The sequence below is a fragment of the Aythya marila genome, assembly GCF_965140915.1.
Source record: "Aythya marila genome assembly, chromosome: 9".
Lineage (NCBI taxonomy): Eukaryota > Metazoa > Chordata > Aves > Anseriformes > Anatidae > Aythya > Aythya marila.
In genome coordinates, this window is record NC_139050.1 from 25144750 (window position 1) to 25170492 (window position 25743).

At 48.4% G+C, this 25743-nt stretch overlaps 1 protein-coding gene across 1 annotated transcript; it reads left to right on the plus strand.

The window, feature by feature from the left end:
• The first annotated feature begins 12921 nt into the window (after window positions 1-12921).
• Window positions 12922-25344, plus strand: CCNL1 (cyclin L1). Its single transcript, XM_082767314.1, has 11 exons — window positions 12922-13321; window positions 13553-13627; window positions 13763-13872; window positions 19928-20048; window positions 20461-20525; window positions 21878-21977; window positions 22108-22212; window positions 22486-22627; window positions 23783-23894; window positions 24049-24147; window positions 24559-25344. Exons 1-11 carry the CDS (start codon window positions 12983-12985, stop codon window positions 24905-24907), a joined length of 1617 nt encoding a protein of 538 aa, XP_082623440.1. The 5' UTR covers window positions 12922-12982; the 3' UTR covers window positions 24908-25344.
• Window positions 25345-25743: the final 399 nt, after the last annotated feature.

Sequence of the window (25743 nt, forward strand, 5' to 3'; positions counted from 1 at the left end):
TTCCTCTGCATGAGCATGAAGCTGCGATATGGGACAAGGCTGTGGCTGCTTCACCTGCTGCCTCGGAGCTTTGTCATCAGCACCTCGCTGTCGTCCGTCCCTCACGTCCTTCCTCGCAATCCCAGCGTGATTGGAACAATATGGAATGCATAGCTGTGTTGTTAGAGACCCCGGGGTCTGTGCCAAGAAATAATTACATAAAATAAGAAGCTTAGCCACACTTCTCCTGTCTTAAATTAAAACTTGGAATGAAATAAAAGAGAAATTCAGCTGGCAACTTATTCTAGTCATCCTCCTAAAAGGAGAAACACAGAAATCATCAATCTAGTTATGATGAGAGCGAGGAGATTTAAAAATAATAAATAAAAATTAAAAAATAAAAATCCCACTGTTGCAAGATTTCTTCTTGAACAAATGCATAAATAGCTTTTGCTGGTTCTGTTCGCAATGCCATGTACTGAAACCTTCTAACTCCGAACGGCCGCTGCCCTCTGACCAGGGCACGCTCCGGCGGTTCCCGCTGCGTCACCCCGCTTTGTGTGCTCCTCTCCGGAGCCACCGCTGCCCGCAGGGGACGAGGGCAGCGTCCCAGTGCCCTGGCACCCAGTGTCCAGGCCCAGCACAGCATCGCTGCTCCTCCCTTCCAGGAGAGGAAGGAAAGTGGCTGCCTTGCGCAACGCTCAGCACAAAGGATGTCAGTCGCACTCTGCTGTTGGGTGAATTAACCTTTGCTGAAGGACGCCATTATTCAGGAAGTGTTTGGTGAAGGAAAACAGCCTTCGTCTTGTGGAGAGGGGTGCAGCAAATGCTTTCCAAGCCCTGGCTGTACGGGATGCTAAATCCGCCAGGCGCAGCCAGCGCCGCACTCGCTCCTGACGCACCGAGGGCAGGCTGGCAGCGGGGGCTGGTGGTGGGGCCTGGGGGTGGCACTGCCCCCAGCATGGCCATGGGATGTCCCCAGGGGATGCAGGCACCAGCTGGGAGAGCTCCCAGCCCACACCAGTGCCCTGCAGCCCTTTGGTGGCCGGGAACAGACTGGGGCAGGATCCCGGCCCGGCATCCCTGAGGAAACCAGACCCAACGCTGGATCTGGATGCTCCCGAATGCCAGCAGTTCCCAGGCTGGAGCCCAGTTTTACAGATGAGCGTAGTTTCTCCTGGAAGCAAACACTGACTCATTCGAGCATTTCTGTGTAAGAAAATAATCCACTTTTCTGTGGGAGACCTGGTGTCCCACAAGGTAGCTCCATGACTCAGGGTGTGCACGGCAATGAACGGTGTTTAACTTCACCCAGTTTTCTGTTGTTCATAAGCAAACAGTGCTTCCTTTCAAGTGTATTTGTTCCGATATTTTCTGAAAAATCCTGCAGCTTCTTCCTGGGCAGTTTGCAGACGGCAGCTTTTGCCCACTTTCTGGTCATGGCTCTGTCCCGGCTCTGTCCCAGCAGTGTGAGCTCAGCGCCCACAGCCAGCCGACAGCAGCGCTCCCCACAAACCCTCCTGTAAAATCCTTCTTTCCTCCCCAGGGCCGAACTGACTGAGCTTGAAAACGAACTGCAGAAGGCCGGGACATTTGCTGTGCTCCACGAGGGCACAATCCCACACGCAGCCTGCCCAAGTGGGTGCGGGCCGGGCCGGAGCCTCCACAGGCCCCGCACTTCCACGCCCGCAGCCCCGCTCGGCAGCGGTTCCTAGAAACGTGAGCCATAGGTTGTACTCCCAAGCTGCCTTCCCAGGACTTGTTTATGAGAGCTGAGCCCGCTTCTGGGAAGTTTTCCAAGGAAAGTTTACCCTCCGATTCCTCCCCTGCCTCCTCGAACAAAGAGTTCTCCATCGCGTTTGACAGGAACAGAATAAAACAGGCGATAAATGCTTAGGTATTGCACACAGGCACCGCAGGCGCTGTGGGTATAAGTGGAACAAGCTGGACTTTATTTTTCACTCCCAGATTTTCCAGGTTTTCTGATCCCACAGGAACAACCTTGCCTGCCTATTGTCGACAACTCATCTAGCTCATATTGATGCTGATGACTAATCCTGCGTGGCTGAAACCCTTGGCCCCAGCGAGGTCAGACACAAAGCTCCTATTAACTCTAATAGGGCCACAGTCTTATCACGATTGCTGCCTGTCTTAGCCTTACCTTCGAAACCTCCCCCAAGCACCGCAATAATTGGACCTGTCCCCTCAGCACCAGCAGCTGAAATAGAGACACTTCCACCCCGATGTGATGAGGGCTGGGCTGCCTCTCACCCCTGCCAGCCTCGAGCATCGCCGTGGCTCAGTGACCTGTGGTGCTGCTCCTCCAGGGACACATCCACCCCACAGCAGCACCGCTCGTGCTTGGGGCAACTGTGGTGCTCCAGGCAGCTTCCCCCAGCCGAGGGGTAGAGATAAGCAGGAGATAAGCAGGTTTTGTGGCTATTGCCCTAGCAGAAACACGCCTGCGCCAGTTAGGGAGCATTTAGATTGCACCTGCAGAGGAAGTGGACGGTGATGAATTAGACGTCAAATTGCCAACACGTTGAGCTGGCTCAGTTATGCCACACATCTCCCCGTTGTCTAATTAGGTGAAGAAAGAGGCAAAACTGGACTTGGTGCTGAAATGATGTGGAGCTTTCCAAACTGCCCACGTTGGGTCGGTTGTGCCAGGATGCCCATGTCCTGGTGCTGGTCCCGGTCCCACCAGGGGATGTCCCCTGTCCTGGGGAGCCCCGATGTGTCTCATGCAGCCTCGGGGCACCTCAAGGGTCAGGTTTATTTGCTTCTGTAAGCATGGATACTCCGGTATAAATTCTCTGCCTGTCTGCTGTGGATAAAAATCATTCGGAAGGTAATCCCGGAGTTTAATTAGCTGCAACTTTTAATACATACTGAAATCACTTGACATTTTTAGGACAGAAGTACTGTTTTGTTTAAGCAATAGCTATTGTTCAGGGGCCAAGTTTTGCTTGCTGGTCTCTGCCCTCCACTTCTTCTGGCTCTTCCTCAGCAGGGAAATCAAACTAGACATACGAGTTCTGTATGTCCTGTAGACAAAGCATGAGGAAATTAGAATCTGAGGGGTCTTTGCAAATCAAACAATGCCTTTTGTTGCCAGTAAAAAGCGTATCCAGCTTCCTTTCAAGAGAGTTAAAAAATTACCCTCTTGGGAACCATCCAAGGCTGACTTCGGTGTGGAAACCTCGCCCGTGCAACAGCCCCACAGGGCACCGTGGTGGCTGTGCCCTGCACTGGGCTCACCGGGCTGAGCCCCCTGCCCCGGTGGCACAGCCGAGCCCCAGCACCCTCAGGTGGTCAAACCTTCTCTTGTTAGTTATGCATGGAAAATATGTGTGTCCATAAGAGGGATCTTTGTTTTTACAGTGGTTATTTTTTTTATTTTTATTTTTGTGATGGACAGCTTTACATACCCAGGTAACACTTGCAAGTGGGTACAGACACGTCCCTGACGGGCCGGCTCTTTATTGCAGGAGGAGGCGGTGTGTCACACGGCACAGAACAGCCCTGCGACCAAACATCTTTGGTTGCGATTTGGGACTTCAAGCCCATGTGAAAACACTCGTGGCAAGTGCTGTTGTTTTTCCTTTGAAGAATGTACGTGTGAAAACCCTTTGCTTCAGTGCAGGTGGTGTTTAGGCAACAGCAGAGTATGTTTTTCCAGCTGTCCGTGCCTGTGCCTGAGTTTTGACACCGAGAAGCCACCGCCAGCTTTCTGACGGCCGTGCCGAGCTCTGAGCCCCGGCCGCCTTGGCCCCGGTGCCAGCAGCGAGCGGCCGTGGGTTCGCTGCGCTCTGCGGCACCGTGTGCTGGCCGTGGAGCTGTCCCAGCCTGCGTGGCCGTGGTTCTGCCCTTCAGCCTCTCGCCTTTGCTGGCCCTTACGCCGTCTCACCTCCCTGTTCTCACACTGCCCCTCAGCAATCCGCCACGGTTGCTCTTTGTTTGGAAGGGAAGTGACTCCAAAATGGAACAGAATTCAAGAAATAAACAAAACTCTTACACCCTATCCGTGCTTAGCTGCCCCACCTGGCTCACCGGGACCCCTCTGTTCCCCCGCCCCGGCAGCAAGCCACCGGCACCAGCAGTGGGATGGGGAGAGGAGGAAGCAGGTTGTCCGCTCACACCTACGAGGTACGGCTTTAAAACATCCACTAAAACCCACACCACAGGGAATCAAAGGCGCTTTCTAAACATATCCCATGTGTGCACGGGACTGTGACTGCTCCGCTGGCTCCCTGCCGGGGGCTGTGCAGTATCTGTTTCATTGTGTTTTCGCCATGTGCCTGGCAGATTTGGATCCAGCACGATATGTCTCCGGGAAAATTGAGCCCAGCCAGTTCAGATTGCCATCAGTCGGGCTAACGGGGACGTGGAGGAGCCCCACAGCACCCCTGGTTTGTGGCTGAGGGCACCAGACACCAGTCCTGGGGGCAAGTCCTTTCTCACGAGGGTACAGCCGTGATCTTCGGCAGTGGGCCTGTGTCCATCCTACCCACCACACCACCGTCAATATTCCCAAAAAGCAGAGATGAGCCCTGAGCCCTCAGCAGAGCTCACCGAGCACCACCAAGGGGCACGGCTGGGTGGTTTATACCACGGTTTGAGCCCCAGGATCCTTCATTCTTCCTTCCTGCTACATGGAAGAAGAAGAGGGCCACAGGACCCTAGTTTCATCTCGCTCCATCAGCCAAAATCATCTGGAGGCTAAAAGCAAAGGTGTGCAGGAGAAACTGCCGGGAGAACACTGAACCACCTCGACCATGTCTCATAATCTCAGGGGATAGATTACCAGAAATGGTTCACTTCGCCTAATACACCATCAGCCCCTTGCTGTTGTTCCTGCTTCCCAACAGAACGGCTGGTTTGCAGGCAGGAATATAAAAAAAGAGAGAGAGTTAGTAAATGTTGGCTGGGGAGAAATGTTTGTCCTGTGCAAAGTTATTCCAGCCGGAGTTCATCAATAGCTTGGTAAACACCTTGCAGCCCTCCAGATACTTTTTTTGGCCAAACAAAAAGCAGCAAATTGAATAGAAGCTGAGTACCCAGAACTATTTTTGCAAACTGTTTCAGCTGTGTTGAGTGCATCACATCTGGCCGTATCCTGGTCCATTTAATCGCTAATGAGAACGCATGTGAAAAACAGTCGCCTCTTCAAAAAGCTGGGCTCTGCTTTTGGGTTTCCCTTCCTGCTCTCTGTTAGCTCTCCCCATTCACAGCAATTCACTTTCTCGCCGGCAGCCCCCCGCTGCTCGGATTGTCTTTGACAAGGGCACTGCAGAGGGGGTGGGGAAGGATGATGGAAAACATTATGATTTTATCAGCAGCCTGTTGTACATACTATTATGAAATGAGGAGTAAAACCCATGTGTAACGTATCAGGGCTGGTACTAAACTCTAAAGCCCACGAGCCTGTTAGCTGCAGGATCAATGGATCAGTGGGCTCAGCTGGGAGCCAGATGCCCAGCATCCTGCCCCTGACTGCAACCAGGAGCAGATGGGGAGGAGGCAGAGGTGGGGTGGCCCCTCTCTGCACCATCCTCTGCCTCCTCCAGAGGTTTCAGGGCTCTCGGGCACTGGGTGCTTCTCCCAGCAGCAGGGTGTTGTGGAATCGTGGAGCCAGCCACCTCCTTGGCCCGGTGTGGCCAAGTCCCACCGTTTAATTACGTGATGTCTGGTGGGTTGGCAGCAGGAGGCACCTGAGAACACGTCCGTGCTTTGTCTGAGGTTCCTGCCCACCACGCTGAGCCTGGTGGGCACTGTGAAGGATTTTTGGGGCACGACACACGTGGGTCAGCACACGGCAGGGCTGAGCTCCTGGTGCTGGCTCTCTGATGAATAGTTGATGGGAAATGGACTTGAGATCATCAGGCCCACCTGGAGCCACACCTAAAAGCAGGACCGTGCTTAATGAAGGCTGCAGCAGGGCAAGCACCAAGCATCAGGGACTGAGCTGCAGGCAGAGGTCACCCCTTGGCTTGGGAAGGAGCAAACCTGCTGGCAGAGATGTCTGCCTGCACGCAGACTCACCCCTTTGTTTGGCAGGGAGGATCTTTAGGATGGATGTGCATATTTAGGAAGTGTCACTTAAAAAAAAGCACCTGGGAGCACTCAGAGGGGTGTACCGGGGAGCGTCTGCTGGTGCAGGAGCCGGGCAGTGGCTTGGGGCTCCACGTGGGCTCCATCACCATCCACCCCTGGCTGTGTAGAGGAAGCAGGAGAGCATGCAGCGGGGCTTTTTTGGCCGAGCCCTGCTCTGCGTGGAGCCTTGAATATGCAGCGAGTTACTTCAAAGGAGCCAGGGCCCTGGGGAGGCCTCGCTCGGCTCCGGTCCCTGCGGGGAAGGAGCAGAGACCTGGGGGAGTGGAGCCTGCGAGACGGAGCTGACCTGCAGCTTTGAGTGATTTCTATGAAGATCAAATGCATTAACAATGATAATTGTGGAAAACCATGATTTTTTTATGTTTATTTTTGTAATGGTGTATGTCACCAGCCGTAAAAGGAGCCGGCTGACCTACGCTGATCACCTCTGTTGGTCCCATCACAGCTCCAGAGCGAAATTCTGGTGATCTTTGAGGTAGCACGAGGGTTTTTTCGCTGCAAAATGAAGTCAGAAAGTCCTTTTTCCAGCTCGACTGGTAATACTTCTGTATTTGAACCTAAAAATAGGCAGGCTTACCGTCGTTTCTGAGACAGGCCATGGGATGTGTAAAACAGGGATGCTTCCTTGTCATGATTTAAAATTAATGATTTCATTTTTTAATCTGATATAACCCGCTCTGAGTACGGTGATGTTTGCAACCAACACAGGATAAATGCAGGGTTTCCTTCCCCAAGTTCTCCGCTCGGTTTCCTACCCCCAAAGCAGACGATTTAAGGCTGGAGGGCCAGCACTGCAAACCTCGCCTGTGCTCACTGAGCAGCCCCCTGTCCACAAAACTGCTGGAGGCAGGCATGGCACGATGCTGTGATTTTCTGTTCACTTTAATGTCTAGATTTTACCTGAGGTCATGAAGTTTGGGTTCTTTTATTGCAGTAAAGTGCTGCCTCCTGCTGGGTGAGAGGCACCGCAGTGAGGCTTTTCTTCCGCAATTATAAAGCGGTTTTCACTTGAAGCGTAGGAGAGAGCATTGCAGAGAGCATGAATGTTCAGGGTCTCCCTTGTTTCTAACCCACTGGTGCTGGGAATAGTGCGGGGTGTCGGTGTCTCAGCTTTCTCAGTGCTATGGGGCCAGGCAGCCTGTGCATGGCAGGCTCTTTGGGGTGTAAATGGCCTGCGGCCTGTCAGGGCTGAAATCTGTCTGTATTTAATACTGCCGGTGGTTCCGTCAGTAAAACAGGCTCTCGCCCAGGTACTGCAGGTTTAATTTCCTCTCCCTTTGCTGGTGACGCAGCAGCAGCCACCTCCTGCTCTGCTGCAGCACGGCCTCAGCCCACTGGATGGCACACGGCCCCTGCCAAAAGCCCAGAAACGCAGCGCTTGTTATAGACAGCAAAGGGAAGGCAGCTCGTCCTCGCAGTTAACATCACGGGAGGCACTGAAGGTTGTCTAATAACCATTAGCGAGCTGTGTTATTAAGGTCTCATTTATGTGCTGAGACCATGAGCTACAGCATGCGCTCTCCCATAGCTCAGACCATGAACCACCATGAACAGCAAGCATAATATTTAATGTTTTCACATTCAAAGTGTTTTTCTGATGAAGTTGGCACTTTACCCAGTGGTTTCTTTTGGTAACACCCCATATATATTCTCAGCAGCGGTGCTGTTCTGCCTAAAGCAGCCCTGTGCTGCGCAGGACGGGATTTCACCCGCTGCTGCCATCAGTGCACAATGTGCCAGGGGCCCAGAGCTTCCCTGAAATGCTGGAAGAGAAACAAGATCCCTGGAGGAGAAGCAGGGGTGAGGAGGCAAGGACCTGATGAACCTGCTTGTTCAAATCTTTTTCTAGAGGAAGAAGGAAAAAAAAAAAAAGTGTAAACCACTTCATTTAAGGTTAATTGGACGCTCCAAAATGCTCCGAAGAGCTGAATACAGTTTGCTGAACACACGCATGCAAATGGGCACGGCGGTGAAAGATTTGCCTGCTATTTACATGAGATGAGGCCTTTCGGTACCGACTTTATTTGCCTGTAGGGGAAACACCTGCCTGAACCGATGGCGAGGGGGCATTTTCTCGACGGCGCAGCTGCTCCTAGCGGGTGGCGTTTCAGGAGACGGCCAGCCCGGTGCAGGATGTGGTTCTGTGCATCTCCAGTGCTGCAGCACGGAGCTCTCCGGGCTGAACGTGCTCGGCAGCGTGGCCTCCCCTGCCCCAGGAGCCCGGCTGCGGGGTGCAGGTACTGATGGTGATGCTTGGGGTGTGCGGGAATGCCACCTGTCCTGCTGGGCTCAGCCTGCCCGGCGTAAGGGCAGCACACGAGATTTAAGGTTTTGCAGGCTGCCGGTGTCCCAGCCAGGAGGAACAGCAGCTGGCGTTGGGCTTGGAGCAGCACACGGTGTCTCCACGTGCTGGCACATTCCTCAGCGTCCCAGGCTGTGTGCGCATCGCCCCTGCTCTGAGAGAACAGGATAAGCCCTCCCCGGGCACGCCGCTCTTCCCTTCGCTGTCCTTTAAAGCTGCAGACTCATGATGCAACCCCTAAAAATAATTTAGGCCTGTCCCTCTAGTGACAAATCTCCTCCTGGCTGAACCAGAGCTAAATCTGTCCTGCTGATGTCTGCCTGCCCGGACACAGCCTGTTCCTTTCCACCCCTCCGGTTGCCTGCTTCTGCTCGCTCTGTGCTAGTGACCCCAGTGGGATTTTTTCCAGGCTAACGCCCTGACCCTTTGCCATCAGCTCAAAAAATGAGCGCGAGACACGTGCTAAAATTAGTACCCCGATGCTGCACCGCCTGATGACAGAATCTATGAAGCACTTTTACACAAACGCAGCATTAGGGAGAGAACAGAAGGCAGGAAATATTATAGCTGGAGTGTAAGGCTTGAAGACTTTGGCATTTTAGATGATAAGAGTTGGGGAAAATAAAAATAAATAAATAAATACAAAGGTTTATTTTTACACAGGGGTGATATCTGAATCTCTTCTTGATAAAGACTTTAAACCAGACACCGGCAGTAGCTCCACTGGCAAGAAATGAGTAATGCCAGGAGGAATGCCACTGAAACCAACAGAATGAGAGTTTTAGGGAGTGGAAGGTAATGAATCAGTTAACGTGAAACAGAGAAACCCTGAAATAAGAGGCGGTGTTCATAATGACGCTTCCGCTTTCACACCACGTTATTCACAGTAAGGTCTGCAGGCTGTAACTTATGCTCCTGAATTCCTCTTTTCTCTTTCAAAACGAGTGAGTAAGGGTTTAAAGAAATCACCCCCTAGGAAGCATTTCAAATAATCTTTATTGTTTCTCTGGGCTGTTAATTTGGAGTCCAGGTGTACTGTATAAGTACCTAGCATTCTTCTTGAAGTCGTGATTTGGCAGAGTGAAGTGTTGTTTCTCCAGCACTGCCAGCTCTTGTGGTGCCAAGCTCTTTCACATTTAATCCACAGTGGAAGTGTATGCGCAATCAGAAGTCCTATTAGAGATGACATGAAGAACAGAAGCCATTCTCCTAAAATATTTTGTTAAAAAAAAAGACTTTCCAAGATCTCCGAAGTAAAGATCTCTACAGCCAGCAGCAGGGAAGAGGGAAGGAGCGCTGTGGGGTGAAGCACGAGGGGGCAAAGGGGAGCGGGATGGACACCATGGACTGGGAGACACAACACCCCGCCGCATCCAGCCCCACGTAGCCACCACTCAGATGAGCCAGGGACTGCTCCCTCTGTCACAACAATTGTGTTGGCTGGAGGCACAACGGCACTGATGCCAGATCTGTTTGGGCACCAGCGTTGCCAATGCTGTGCGTGAATGTAGCCGGTGACGTGTGAGCATCTGAAACCAAAGGCTGGCCTTTTGGTGTCCTCTTTGTGCCAGTAGCTGTCTGCACGCAGAGGGTTTAAAGAAAGAGCTTACGAATACAGCTCCGGGCCAAAGGGCACAGAATTCGGTTCGCTAACGTGCTGACTTCCATGATTCAACCAGCAATTATTCATCGCCATCACTTTCCGGCAGTGTACTGGTTCCTGGCAACGAGACACAAAGTTATTAAAATGGCTTTGTTAACAGGCTCAGGCTGCCTACAGTGCGCATGTAGGTGTGGTGCTACAGCACGGAGGCCACAGGGACTTCACCTCCTGTGGACGGTGTTACGAAACACAGCCTTAATGCAACCCCACCTTACCGGCCAAAGACATCGAGTACCGGCTCACCAGCTCCTGCAGACTGTTCCTTTTTTTTATTTATTTTTTTAAAAAACTTGCTACAGCAAAACTTCCTGGCATTGCTAAAACTTCCAATTGCACAACAGCTGTGCGGACAACACATTGCTCAACTCTACTGAATTAAAAGAAAATATTTGCACAAAAAAAAAAAAAAAAGAAAAAAAAGGACAAGAATTGTTAAGAATGGTACAAGCAGTGTGAGCCTGTGAAAGAAAGAAAATGAAAGAAAATACATGCGGGTTTTTAAACCACTGAAGCGCAACTGGAAAACTGGGGCAAATAAAAACCAATACACCATGGGTGTGTGCATGAGCAGGGGAAAGGAAAAAAAAAAAAAAAAGCAGGCAAATTCCACTGCAATGAGTGACACCTGCTGCTTACATGACTCTTGTTTTTCCTTCTTTCCAGACTTTTTGGCACGTATCGCTAACTGCTTTGAAAACGGAAAGAGCTGCTCACCTCCTGCAAACACCCATCCACCTGGTATTCTCACCTTCAGAATCTGAGGGCTAGAGAACAGAAACAACTGTGGTAATTTTTCCCCAGCTCCTTTTTTTTTATTATTCCTTTGATCTTTAGCACTTTCAGTGTTGTGTAAATTGTTTTTGCGGTTGCAGAGACACTTAGCACTAGCATTGTGTGTGCACTGCGCAGCCAAGGGAAGTCCAGTGCACCACAGAGGGCTGCTGGAGGTTTCTAAAAGACCAGTGATCTTCCTGAAGTGGTGGTGGGCTTTTCGAATCTCTGTATTTGTATTTTTTATTTCTTAGTGACTGTATGAGTACATGGCTACAGGGAGGGAAGTTGTGAAAGGCACAGGAAGCTTGGGTGAGCACGCCAACCCTCCCAGCTCCTACAACCCCTGCTGAGCCACAAAGCCCAGCACCTCCCAGGACTGGGGAAAACCAGAAAAGCAACTGAATGGTTATGAAAAGGCCCTGTTTTGATAATAGGTACAGACTGGCCTTCAGAGCCCAAACTAGGAAGGGAAAGGAAGGCTTCCAGACAAACGTTGGACTGTGGACTTGGTGATCTCCACGGGGCTTTGTCACGTTCAATGTTTGCCCGGCCGCCCTGCCCCACCCGCACACTCAGCACCTCGGCCATGGGGCCAGGCACAGCACCCACGGCTCTTTCCTCCCAGGACAGGTCCAGCAGCCATCTCTTGTCACCGATTGAAACCTGGGATCTGTGTCTCTCCACAAATTCCTTCCTATCTCAGGTTTTGTCAGTGTAACAGACCCCGGAGGCAGGGAACTGCTCTGGCTCTGCGCAGTCAGGGGCTATACGGCAACCTGGCCCTACTCTTTGGGATTTGGGCAAACTTATGCTTCTCCAAGCCCTCTGCTCCTGTCAGGTTTACTCTTCCTCAATAACCAGAGGGGGAAAACCATCTTTGCAGAGCACTCTGCCTGTCCCACAAGGTCACAGCGGTGCTGGTGAGCACACCTGACAGACACAGCCCACAGAGAGGCACCAAATTGCTGTGGGTAGCTGTTAGGCGGTGCATTTTGGGGGCCTAGAGCCTGTTCTGTGGGGATATCCCCGCTGAGCACTGCTGGGGCCCCTTGTCCCGCTCCACAACCCACAGGAGGTCGGTGAGGAGCTGTGGGGGAACGGGTGGGGTGAGCTGGTGAACTGGCAGCAGGGCTGTAGGAGGGGGCTGCGGTGTGGTGTGGTGCTTTGTGTGAAATATATGACATGGCCGGACCCTGTTGTACCGGGCCGTACTGGGCCGTGCCTGCCCTCAGAGCCGGGCGGGGACCCCGGGGCCAGCCGAGGACACGGCCCCACAGCGGCCGCTCCCTGCCCCGCACACAACATGGCGGCCGGCTGACGGCACAGGGAGCTGCCAATCACGCCGCGGGAGCCAATCAGATTGCGAAGCTGCCCGCTGAGGGGCGGGGCCTCGCTGGCAGTTCGCGTCTCCTTGCGGGCGGGTAGTCCCGGCCGGGCGCGCGGCCGCGGAAGGATACGGGCGGGCGGGCAGGCGGGCGCGGCGCTGCCGTTCCGAGAAGTGACGCGAAAGACGGGAAGTGTCCTTCCGCCGCCCCCGCGGCGGCCCGGCCGGGAGGGGGCTGCTGCGGGGCTGCGGCCCCCGGGAGGAGCCGGGGCCCGGCTGTGCCGAGCTCTGGGGGCATTTCTGCCGAAACGGGGCTGGGCTCTGTAAAACCGTGTGTTCCGATGGGGTACGCAGCTGCCCACCGCCCTTTTGGCGTTTGACAGAGCTGTTCCTCAAGCAGCACAGACAACGGTGGTAGTAAACTATTACAGTAATAACAGCTTGATACACAGGGAGGTGTTTCCAGCTCTTCAGTAATGTTACTAGAAATAAACGCTTCATACGCAGCGTGTCTGCAGTCAACAGCCACCATTACGGTGCAGCGGGCAGAAATAACATTTTTAATGAGTCAAAGTGGGTTCAGAACTGGCTTGGAAACGTGTTTATAATAACTCATAACCCCCAGGGCTCCTCACAGCGCCCCGCAGCGCGGCGGAGCTCCCCACAGCCCCCCCTCAGGCTCTGTCAGGGCGCTGAGGCGGGGCGCGGGGGGGACTCTTTTTTCCCGGCGTGCCCCGCGCGGCGCGGCGGGGCGCTGCGTCACGGCGCGGGGCTGTGCTAGTCGCTGCGTGGCCGGCCGCGGGTGCGGACGCGCGGCGCCATCATGGCCTCCGCCGCCGCTCTCCCGGCCCCCCCCGCCGCCTCCTCTTCCTCCTCCTCCTCCTCCTCAGCCGCCCCCGCCGCCGCCTCAGCCGCCGCCGCCGCCGCCCCGCCGGCTCCTGCTTCGTCCTCATCATCGGCTGCCGCCGCTCCGGGCATCCTGATCGGCGACCGGCTGTACTCGGAGGTGTCGCTGACCATCGACCACTCGCTGATCCCCGAGGAGCGCCTGTCGCCGACGCCGTCCATGCAGGACGGGCTGGACCTGCAGTGCGAGACCGACCTGCGCATCCTGGGCTGCGAGCTCATCCAGGCGGCCGGCATCCTCCTCCGCCTGCCGCAGGTCGGGGGGGGGCTGAGCCGGGCCGGGCCGGGCTGTGGGGAGGAGGAGGAGGAGGAGGAGGAGGAGGGGGGGGGGCGGCCGCCATTGTGGTGAGGCGGGGCGGGACGGGGGGGGGGCGGCGGGAGCACGGCACAAAATGGCGGCCGGGCGGGCTGAGGCGGCGCTGCCTCAGGGCCTCAAGCCCTCACCCAGCGCCTCCCGCCCTCACCCGCCGCCGCTCCCTCTCCGCAGGTGGCCATGGCGACGGGGCAGGTGCTGTTCCACCGCTTCTTCTACTCCAAGTCGTTCGTCAAGCACAGCTTCGAGGTGAGCGCGGCGCCGTGCCGCTCCCCGCCGGCCTCCAGGCCGCGCTTCTCTTTAATTGTACGCTATTAATCCTTAGCTAGCGTTAATTCTCTCGTCACCGCCTAAGTAACCCGGTGGAAATGGGCTTCCTTTCAGATTGTTGCCATGGCCTGCATCAATCTTGCGTCCAAAATCGAGGAGGCGCCCCGGCGGATAAGGGATGTGATCAACGTGTTCCACCACTTGCGCCAGCTCAGAGCAAAAAGGTAAGGGTGGTTTCCTTCTCGGCACCAGCACCTTCTGTCACTAATGTGCGCTGCAGTTCTCGATTCACAGTATTTTTCCAGGCTAAGTTCAACGACCTAAAATTGAGAAAGGAGCGCGCGTTGCCTGCTCTGTAGGCAGTACAGCTCAGTGCTGACCTCTTCGAATGTTACTTTTGACCGTTTGGTAGACTCTTTTATTATTTATTTAGCTACAAGTCTTTTGAGTCTTGGTTGTAGTTTTAGGTCCGTGATTGTAGTTTTAGGTACACCGCTAATTGATTTTTTTGGTGCCTTGCAGTTCTTGAAAGGTAGTGCTAGGTGTGATGAGCCAATTTGCTGCGTGTTCTCTAGGCTTTTAACAATGTTCAGCAGTTCTAATGCTTTTATGATAGCGTGTGCCCACCCAAATGGGGTTATAGTGGCAATAAAGCACCAGTTTACAAAAGATGAAAGCTGAACCTCTGCCAGCGATAGCAGTATTGCTTTTTAGAAGTAGCGGTTTTAGAATCTGAAGAAAGTCTGGTCTGGCCTGCAGTGTTTACAGCTTTAATGACACGACTTCAACAAGGAATGTGTAATTGAGCCTGGGAAGCTGAAGGCATCTTTAATTGCGAAAAGTGAGACTTCTGTTTCTTATGGCACTGTGTGTTTGTGTCAGTCAGTGAAGTGGGAATGTGAGCTCACCTGATCTGTGTGCAGATCCGGATAATGCGTGTGCTCTAGTTGTAGAGCTGTTCTCAGCTGCAAGTGCCTAATGCTGCTTTTTGTGTGTGAAGTGATGGATGTTCTCATGTGGAAAGCAAATTAACACGGTGCGTTGGAGGGAGCAAGGAATGGCCGAAAGGAAGGGGTTACTGTTAAACATCAGATTTGTTAAAGTCCGTGGTGCAGCAGTGTTATAGACGGGTTGGAGATTTCAGCTGTGGTGAAACAGCTTTGCTTAGAACTTGGGGTAATCTATAGTTGTAGAGAAGTGGTTGTTTTCACCTAGATCTTTAAATTCACACTTTCTTGCTTGCTCAGTATCGTTAACAGGAGCTCAAACTGAGTTGTGTTAACTTTTCAAAGTAGAGTAGAAATCCCTTAGGGAAGCCAGCTGTTTCTCAGCACGTTTATTCTGGTTGTGCTTCTGTGGCATCTAAAATGTCGGCTTTTACTGTCTCATGCTAAGTTCTGCTAGTTAGCTTCAGATAAAAGAAGAATGGGCTAGTGTTACACAATGAAAGGAACTTAGGTTTTTGGGTTGTTTTTCTTTGCTTTTCCTTTGAAGCTGTTGGCCCTGAGAGTTTTTTTTTGAAGTTACACTGAAGGTGACTTCTGTAGTATTGCTTCTTAACCACAGTTGGGAGAAAGGAGTCTGGTTATTAGATTATTGAAGCTGGTTCAGAGATTTGTAATGTTTTGGCTTTGATCCAGACGTTGAAGGTTAATTAATCATACGCAATGCTTTTCTTTGCAAGGAGAACACAAATTAGTCGTTTCTTTGTGCCATGCAAAGGATCAGAGAAACTGAACTTAACCTGTGAACTTAAATCTTTCCAGCTAGCCTGTTCCAAATCAGAATGTCACTTATGCATGTTACATGGTGTCTAAAACGCATCATGTCGAGAGAAATCGTGCACTTCTACCCATTATTTTCTGGAGAAATGGGTATTGTTGCTCTGAGATTCTGAGTGAATCTGCATGAAATTAATCTAAAGATGCGGAAGCCTGACATTCAGGCTTGCTTTTCTTTTTTTTACAAGCAGGATGTAAACGTTTTTTCTGTACTTTTTACAAGATTACAATCGCATAATCTGTACACGTTATTAACTTCAACTCTTTTTTCCCTTGCAACCGACTATACAGCGACCAGCTACATTTACCAAAGCCTGGGTGATGTGGAGTGGTACATAAAGATGAAGCTGTCGTCATGGCAACAGTGAGTGAAGTATCGAAAATCCCCAAGGAGAAGCCAGTGCTCTGAGAATAGGTCACTGGAATCGGGGGACAAACAGGTTGGCCGCTGGTGAACCATTTGGAAGAACTCCTGTATCTTGTTATAAGCTTTTTTCTTTGCTGTCCAGGTTTTTAGAATACTAGCTTAATCTTCTTTTATCTGAAGCTAACACTTAGGCTGTAGTTAGTTTCTCACACACAACCCAGACCTGAAATGAAGTTAGGCTGCTGTACTTTTTTTTTTTTTTGCTTCTAGTCTAGTATTTCTGTTAACTGAAGCTCTTAACCCCACACGTGAAGGTTGAGTAGTCTGAGTGGGCTTGCTTTCTTAAACAATTTTGGTTTCTTGGTTCCACTTTCTGGATCTGTATAATTGTAGCTTGAATCCGTAGTAAAACTTGCCTTCACAAAGGTACAGAAGTCTTACATTTGTAAAGTTTTTTTTATATAAATGATGATGTAAGTGCTCCCTTACATGTGTGTGTTTGCAGAATGGGAATTGCATTGGAATTTCCTTTTTGTAAGTCTTGTAGTCAACCGAGTTGCTATTAGGTGGTATTTCTAATACTGAGAAATAAGAAAAAGCTTTAAAAGAAGTGTTTTGGACAAGCACGTTTTCTTTGGAATCTTTCACAAGCATATGTCATGTAGTATTGCATGTGAAATGTTTGTGTGCATGAAGAAAAGCTCGTATTATGAAAACACTGCTTTTACAAATGTGTGCTGAAACGTCTGTTCTGAGCCAAGTACAACTGATGTTTAACATGCAGAATGTAGTTTGAAGTTGATTTTATTTATCTTAAATGTGCCTGGAAGCTGCAGAAAGGCCTCGCGAGGCTTCAACCAAATGTGACTCCTGTCATCTGTGACCTTCCAAGCGTTGGTCTGAGGCTTACTCAGCTGTTCTGCACCTCTGCTGCAGCCGTCAGGTTTATACACTTACGTTGAAGTGGCCTGCATTAATTCACAAAACTTAGCCTTCTTAACTGGTCTATAAATGCACAGTGCTTGTATTTATGGTGTTGGAGACAAACGTAGAACCTGACTTCTTTTCACATTGAGTGGTGTAAGAGATCTGTCTGGTCATTGAAGCGAGATGCTGACGTTACGCTGCACTTACCAGAAGTACTTGTTGCACTTTAAACAAAACCACACGCAGGGTACTTTTCCTCCAACACGTTAGATGTTCCAAAGACATGCAATTTTAATATTGCATCTAACGAAGCTGTGGTTGTGTCAAGAGCACAGATCTTGTTTGTCAGAGGGATTAAAAAAAGGATATTTATAATTCTGTTGCAAACATGTTACGGTCTGTTTACCTTCTGGGTTGTTGTGCTGTCTCTAAATGCAGAAGTTTTGTGACTGGATGGGCTCACCAGAACGGGCGCTGTGCTCTCTATAAGGTCTCATCTGGAGCACTAGTGCTGGTTTATAAGAAAATGTAGGCATTTGTGATAATTTGTAATAGTGCCTTGCTATGTAGGGCTTGAAGCTTATATTTCATGTATAAGCTTACAAATTAATGTTCTCTACCTTGTTACCTGGGCCTAAAAACAATTCCTGCTTGGACTGAGAGCTAAGTGCAGCAAATACAGGAGCAAAGTTCCTCCTACTGCCCTTCTGAGTAGGAAGGCTCAGGAGTTTTCCTCTTGGAAACATCTGAATACTTGTGAATCTGAAACTTGTGAATAACTGCACGTCCCAACACGTGGGAGTTGATGGCAGCAGTGCTGAACTGACCAACCTGTTTCAGGGGGGAACTTCCCTCGTGTTAATAACAAGGTGCAGTGAAGCCTTACACAGATCTGTAAATTTGCTGAAGTAGATAAAAGGCCACAACTTCTTTCTGTTTCTGGAAGTACCGTCAGATAAACTGATGGCTTCAGTTTAAAGCTTCATGGCTTCTGTGGTAGATTCCTAGAACTTGTATGTCACAGGTGGCCAAGGTAACTCAAGACAAGAGAGTGAAGCACACTTCCAATGTCTATTAATTGTGAGTTTCCCACACTTAGCTGTTGAGCATGTATGAGCAGTTTGTAGTGATCCTCTTGCCATGTAGGATTGTGAAAACTTCAGGTGAAGTAAGCTTTACAGCCTTTCCTGTTGCACTTTTAGCTGGCTTGTTGTTTTCATGGTAATGACTTCCTTAAAGAGCTGTCAGAGCATGGAAAGCCCTGTGAAGGGTCGGGAGCCTGCTGCAGGTGGTTGAGTGATCCCACCTGGTCACGCTGTCTCACGCGTGACCTTAAACCCCAGCTGCTCTGGCTGTTTGATGTGAGGTGGATGCCTCTGAAGTGTGGTGCTAATGAGCTAAGATGAGCCTGGATGCCTAAACTTAGGTTCCTGCTCTCATTGATGACTCGCAGACCCTGTTATGCTGGTGATGGCTAGATAAAATTGTGAAGAAATGCTATTTAAAACTCAGTGTTGTTAGGTGAAAGCAGTTGGAAGTGAATCAGTTTCACTGTTTTGAAGAACTTAAGGTGGTTCTCTGAAGCAGCCTCCTCCTACCCCAGAGCTTTAAGTTCAGACTCCTCTGATGAGTAAAATAATACCGTAACTTCTCTGGAGAAGCAGTCACATTAAACTTCAAGTCTATTCTCCAGTTACTTTCTGAAAAACTACGTGTTTTGACTGGGTCATGTTTAAAATAGCTGTAATCACAAGCCATGTAAACTTGCTGTGATGAAAGTCGCACTGAATGAATGAGAGAAGTGACTTCTGTGTACCAGAGAGCACTGAGACAAGTGGTGTGGCTCCTATTGAGCTGCGGGTCCTTCCTGGCACCATGAAGCTGCAGGAGTTGATTTCAGATGTCCTGGGAGTTGTTCCTCTTCGCCTTTGGGGAGAGCTGGGGGGAGCTCCTGCTTCCTTTAACCAGTGGTGATCAGCATCCTTCCAGGTGGCTGCAGAAACCTTGCCTAGTGTAAATTGTGGGTTACTGCAGCCGGGGAGTCCTTCAGTCAGCCTTGTGATTCAGCTGACCCTTTCTTCCTGGGATGGGAACCTGGAAGGGTTTTTGAGCGTTCCTTGTGCTCTGACCTGTCAGGGAAAAGAAATGTGACCAAGGTGTGGAACGTGCATTGGGTCCAAAAAGACAACTTACCAGTGAAACACTTCGTCTCATAAAATAGGCGCTGTATTTGACATCCACTTTGCCTTACTGTTTTCTGTTCAAGATAATGTGAAATAAATTTGTCACCAGTGTTTGGAATGGACGAGGTTTATGGTGTAAACAGTCTGTGGTTTATTAGAGCGTAACTAGTTGCACAAATACTGTTCTGCACTGGAAAGCACAGAGGATCTGTAAGGTGTAGTAAGACAGGGCAACGGTTGAGCTTTCTTTGAGGAGTTGGGAAGATGAACAAGTTGAGGTATGGTGCTTGTGGGTAAACCATACGGCAAGTTACTTCAGCTGCAATTAAAAAAATGCCTTGTTCAGTTTGTGGATTTGGGAGGAATGAGGAGTTGACATGCTAGTGCTAGACTTAGGAGTTTTTCTTTGTCAAATGAGTGATTGGTTTACAGATGCACATACTGATCAGTGGATGCAGTGTGCAGAGCCACAGGCACACCTTAGAGTTTAAATTCATGGTTTTACAGGCTTTTTGTACGTTGCAGTAGCAGGGCTGTCTCCTCTCAAGATCTGAATAATTTTGACTTCTGGTGCATAGAAAACTGCAGTTGGAAAAGCACAAGCCTGCCACTTTAACGTCAGTAAAACTGTTCAGAAAGCTCTCCTAGCTTGTTTTTGCTTTGAAGTTCTGCCTAGCTAAGGTAGTTGCCTCACGCTCCTTCCCCCATCGCTATCAAGAAGTAAAAAGGCTCCCTGAGATCCTCACCGTAAAGGTGGCTTCCATCCCAGCAGCTGGAGCGACGTAGTTTGCATACACAGTAGGACAAGTTGGTTTTCATTTTAGCCATCTAATCTGAAGCAGTCAATTGCAGAAACTAAACTAGTTTATCTAAACTTGGACAGCACAAGATTAATGCTTAAACTTGCTTGCAGGAGTTGAAAACCGGATTCTGTTGCCATTAGTTGGTTGGAAGGGAAAACAGAGATGCACTATTTTTGGATATGCAAAACAGTTTTGATTTTATTTCTTGCAAACTATAGGACTCCAAGCCCCCTGATACTTGATCAGAACTACATAAACACCAAAAATCAAGTAATCAAAGCAGAAAGGAGGGTACTGAAGGAGTTGGGATTTTGTGTTCATGTCAAGCATCCGCATAAGGTGAGTCATCAAAAATAATGCAATTGTAAATATTATTCTACCTTGAAGGCAGCCCTGTGAGCTGTGTGTGGGACAAAATCACAGGTGTAAATATGATCTGATTTCATTTATTTATTCCATAGTAGCCATCACAAATGTATTTGCAAGAGTGTTTGAGCTAATAGCCATATTGACTGTGGTAGAAATTGCTTCCTTGGAAGGCATTAAAGGTGACTGTTTTTCAAAATCACAGAAAAGGAGCAAAATAGAGCATTGTCTGAACACAATGGGATGGTGTGTGGGCTTAGAGTACAGAATCGGCAAAGGAGGAGACACCATTGTTTTGGAATGCCGTTTGGTTAGCATAGTTATTTCCTTTCTGTTGCCTTATATGTTATAACTGAGTCTCTTTTTTTCCCCCCTTTTCCCTCAGATCATTGTTATGTATTTACAAGTCTTAGAATGTGAACGTAATCAAACCCTGGTACAGACGGCCTGGTAAGTTGTTTTCCGTTCTCTTCCTAGCCAGGAAAATAGTAGCAGAAATAATAAGCCTGATGATCCATATGCAAAGCAATGAGATGTAAGTTTCTACATTAATACATACTTTTAAAATACTCTGGAGCTTGTTTCTGCTTACTATTTTCATGGCTTGATTTCATTCTGTAATGGAGAACTCAATTTAACTTTGTTCTTTTTTCTACTCTTTAATTAAAGGGTAGTCCATGATGGTAAGTCATAGAGCTCTGCCCTCTGCACCTCAGCCCATGACCTGGGGATGGCCTGTTTGGCTGCCCTTCTCTCCAGCCTACCCAGTGCAAGCTCTCATCCGAGATTCACTGAAGTGGTCCATATCCATCGGGCAGCATCTTCTAGTTCTGTCGGGGTGTCAAAAGGATTTGTATATTTGCTTTTAGAAGTACCTGTTAACAATGTCTCTAAATGTGTTTATTGCCTAGCTACTGTATACTGTAGTGCATTTAAAGGGCCCGTGGACACATTGGGTAGATTTTCTGCCAAGATAAATTCAGCTAATTTAACACTTGGCTAGACTCAAGGTTTTTGTTTTGATTTGTTTTGTTTTTTTTAAAAAAAAAATACAGTGCATGCAGCATGTTCACTTAGTATCCATGTGGGGCACTGTTCCGTAGAGCCAATAATTCCTGACTGCTGTTTGTTTCTTCCCCATAGCTCAGAAATTTAGAAATTGCTGGAGGTCTCTGCTGTTTAAACATCTCTCTTGGCATCTATTTCATGGCGGTGCCACCATGCTGGAAGAAACGTAGCTTAGTGGAGTAGTTCCAGTACTAACCTGTAGGTCTTTATCTAATGTGAAGATTTTGAGTGCAGTGAGCAAATCAGATTCTTCCCTTTCTGGATGAAGTTAATGTTAATCAAGGTGCACGTAGGATTTAAATGTGATGTTCTATGAACTTCATAGGTTGCATCTAGCCTCTGGAAAATGGTAGGTTGAAAATATCCTGTATTTTCCTGCTTGCATTTGAATTTGAAACATACTGACTTTGAAATATGAAAACATTGGTGTTTAAAGCAAATGGACAGATGAAAAGTACTTGCTAGACTGTTAACTATGGACACTTCATGGTGCAACTTGACGTAACTGGGGAGAAGGTATTAACTTGCATTGGTGTTTAGAAACAATGGCAATGGAGCAAACTTCTTTTTACAGAAGTAACAAATGTAAACATCAAATGCAATAATTCTAAAGAAACTGTGTTTAATATTATAAGAGAAAAAATAATAAAGTCAATTGAGTCTCCAGAACTGTTACTCTCTAAAGAAAAGGATGGAAACCTAAGATCCAACCTTGCCTACATTCCTTTTTTTAGGAATTACATGAATGACAGCCTTCGAACAAATGTGTTTGTTCGCTTTCAGCCAGAGACCATAGCATGTGCTTGCATTTATCTCGCTGCTAGAGCCCTGCAGGTACGTGTTAATTTTTCTTCAGTTTGCTATGGCTTTTACCACTAGTAACTTGTTTTCAAGAAAATAGTAGTGAAAATGCTTAAAGTGTAGTCTGTAATCTCTAATTAAGGCCTTTTTAATTTGTTTTCAGATCCCACTGCCTACCCGCCCTCACTGGTTCTTGCTCTTCGGCAGTACAGAAGAGGATATCCAGGAGATCTGCTTAACTACTCTTAAGCTCTATACCAGAAAGAAGGTAACTTCGTTAAATCTTTGTGTTTTTTTCTAGTTCAGTGTTTGTGGCTGCTTGAGTTGTCCCATAGTTGTCTGGGAGTGTTTGGGGACATGGATGTACACACCTGCTAATCAGAACAGCTCTGCTGTGTGGCTGCTCCTCTCTGAGGCAGGGGTGAGAGCACACGACAGAAGGCAGTCAGGTGTCTGGGCAGATAGTTAAAAGATGAATCTTGGAGAAATGGGACAAAAATGCAAATTGTGTAAGCCTCTTACCACTTTGTTATTTTAACAGCCCAATTATGAATTTCTGGATAAAGAAGTAGAAAAGAGGAAAATGGCACTACAGGAAGCTAAACTGAAGGCAAAAGGCTTAAATCCAGATGGAACTCCAGCACTCTCAACACTGGGTGGCTTTTCACCTGCATCCAAACCATGTAAGCTTGTTCTCTGAACAGAAACTTGGGTAGTACTATCTGAGACCAGTAGTACACATGGTGTTTCGGTTGTGTTTAAAAAAAAAAAAAAAAAGTAGGTTTGCCCTGTGAGCAAACCTTTGTTTGCTCACAGTTTGACAGTTTATACTTTTTCACTCTTTCTCACAGAAGTAAGAAGCTGGAAATTTGCTTTTTTAGAACAAATTTTAAAAGCGGTTATTAATAATATGAAATAGAAAATTAGAAAAAAAAGAGGGTTTGTTCTTCCAATCCCCTGCAGTTCCACAGATGGGGCAGGGATGTATTAACAACATGTTCCTTAAGGTAATCATGAAAATGCCTAGACGCAGGATCACTGTGTTAGGAAGAGATTCTCTGGATTTAATCTGTTGCAGGGCTGTAGTAGCCTTCATGACTTCTTTCATAGCAGGTGTTTCTGAAAAATACCTCCTTGATGTACTTCTCAACTGTTGAGTGCAGTGAAGGAGGACAACTTGTGGTCAGGAAACTGAAGGGAAATTTACATAACAGTGCTATTCCTGGCACTGCAGTGAAAAACTTCTTGTGCATATCTTGAATCAGTCAATGAATAACGCTGTCTGAACATTATTGATACAAAGAACAGACAGTTTTAGTTTTGTCTTGGCACTAATACCTCTTAATACTGGTACTGATCTGTAAACTACCAATGAACAAAGCAGGACCTATGGTGGCGTTTGCTGAAGTTTTTTATTTTTTATTCCTGTCTTTGTACCACTGATTTAAAAATCTGTGACTTTGCTCTTCAGTCTTAATTATTTTGATGCTATTGAAAATTAACCGTCATGGTAACAATTGGAGACGGATACTTGTGGGCCGTAAAGGCAGGCTTTATTTTGTACCATTTGAGCCCTGGTGGATCAAGTCCCAGGTGAGCCTGTTGCTTGGCTTGCAGGTCAGTGGTGTCCCTCGCGTGGGGTGTCTCACCCCGCTCAGTCAGTTGCCTTCAAGCTGCCATGTGTGTACCCCCTGGCATCTTCCTGCTCTGTCCTCAGAGGGGAATGAAGCTGTAGCTCTGGAGTTTGTATTTCAATTTCTTGCAAAGGGTACAAAAAGGTACAATGTGGTCATGACAAAGTCTCAGTAAAATACCTAATCTTGAATTTAAATTTGTAGCTTCCCCAAGAGAAGTAAAAACCGAAGAGAAGAGCCCAGTACCCTTGAATACCAAAACCATTAAAAAAGAGCCAGAAGAAAGGCAGCAGGCTTCGAAGAGCCCTTACAATGGGTAGGTGAAACATTTTTTCCTGGTTATGGAGTCTTCTGTGAAAAGGGTTTCTTCAACTGAAGTACAGTGAACTACTTTTCAGTTACTTAATGGAAATAATGAATATCTCAGAAGTGTAACCCTACTTCTCTCTTCTCTCCGCCCCCACCAAAAGCATGAGGAAAGAAAGCAAGAGGAGCAGAAGCAGCAGAAGTGCCAGTCGATCCAGGTCAAGAACAAAGTCACGGTCTCGATCCCATACTCCTAGGCGGCAGTAAGTAGTGGGTTGGTCGGTTGGTGTGAGGTTTGGGGGGACAGGGTGGTTTGTTTTTTTTTAGGGGGATCTTTTTGTCCATAATTAGTTCTGTGTTATATTTTATGGGATAAGAAGAAAGCTGATGTTGAGGGGAAGCTTCATGATGAGGTAGAAGAATCGCAGAAGGCGCTACCTTCTGGTTTGGGGCTCGTTTGTTGTTTTTTTTTTTTTAAAGGAGCACAACTCAAAGATGTATTGTGGGAGCACCACTATCATTCATCAGCTGTCTATTCTGGAGAAATATTACTGATTTCTTCCAGTAGTTTGAAAGTTTCTAAACCAAAAAAAAAAAAAACCAAGCATATTCCTCACTTCTCCCTCCCTGCTATGTGAACGAAATGTTTTAACTTGTTACCGTTTTTCTGTAAGCTACAATAACAGGCGGAGTCTGTCTGGGACCTACAGCTCAAGATCGAGAAGCAGGTCCCGCAGCCACAGCGGCAGCCCTCGCAGACACCACAACCATGGCTCACCGCATCTGAAAGCCAAGCATGGCAGGGAGGAGCTGAAGAGCGCCAACAGACACGGTCACAAAAGGAAAAAATCCCGTTCGCGTTCGCAGAGCAAATCCAGGGATCATTCTGACGTCGCCAAGAAACACAGGCACGAGCGGGGCCACCACAGAGACAGGCGCGAGAGGTCCCGCTCCTTTGAGAGATCCCACAAAGGCAAGCACCACAGCAGCAGTCGCTCAGGACACAGCAGGCACAGACGCTGAGGCTTGAGCCTGCGCTAGGTCCTAGCTAAGCCTGTACATAACCCAGTAAATGGACTTGAGAACAAAGGAATCGATTAGGAGTTGTTTAATTTAAGCCCAATATCTGATTTTCTAAAACACGTAGAACATTTTTCTTTTGGGAAAGGAACTGTTACCAACTTTTTGCACATAATACCTTAGCAGTATCAAATTGATGGAAAACAATGATCAGGTGAAATTGTATGTACTAGAGTTGTGTATTGTTTATCACTATGAGAACTGGAGAGTGGATTTCTGTACAAAAGCAAAATGTACCTTATTTTTATACAAGTCAATTGCAGACACTTATATTTAAGTATAGTTATTTGTTTAAACGATGGTGGATACTTTCTTACACTGGTTTTAGTCTGCATGTGTTAAAAGATTTTTACAAGAAATAAAATATAAGGCTTTTTTTACTGCCTGTTGGGTATCGAATGTATTGAGACCACTAAAAGGAATTTTCTGAAATCTTGCACTTTGCCTGTTGGCCATCAAAGCGACACTTAAAATATTGACGTGCTTCTGGTACAGACAAAACACCTGCAGCAATTTAGAGGGAACCAGGGAGGCTCTAGGAATTGGTGTACTTCTCAGCACAGGCAGCCAGGAAGACGAATGCACTTCTGCATGTAGTAGGAGCATTGAGCTTCCCCAGGGCTGGCCTGTCAGGGCTACACGTACAGCACAGGACAAGAAGTTGAGGTTTTTGTGTCCCTGTCCCCTGCACTTCACTGTTCTTCCCTCATGTCTTCCTATTACCCAGCTGCTGTGCCTGTGCCCTGTGCCACTGAGAGCCCAGCTGGCTGGCACATGGC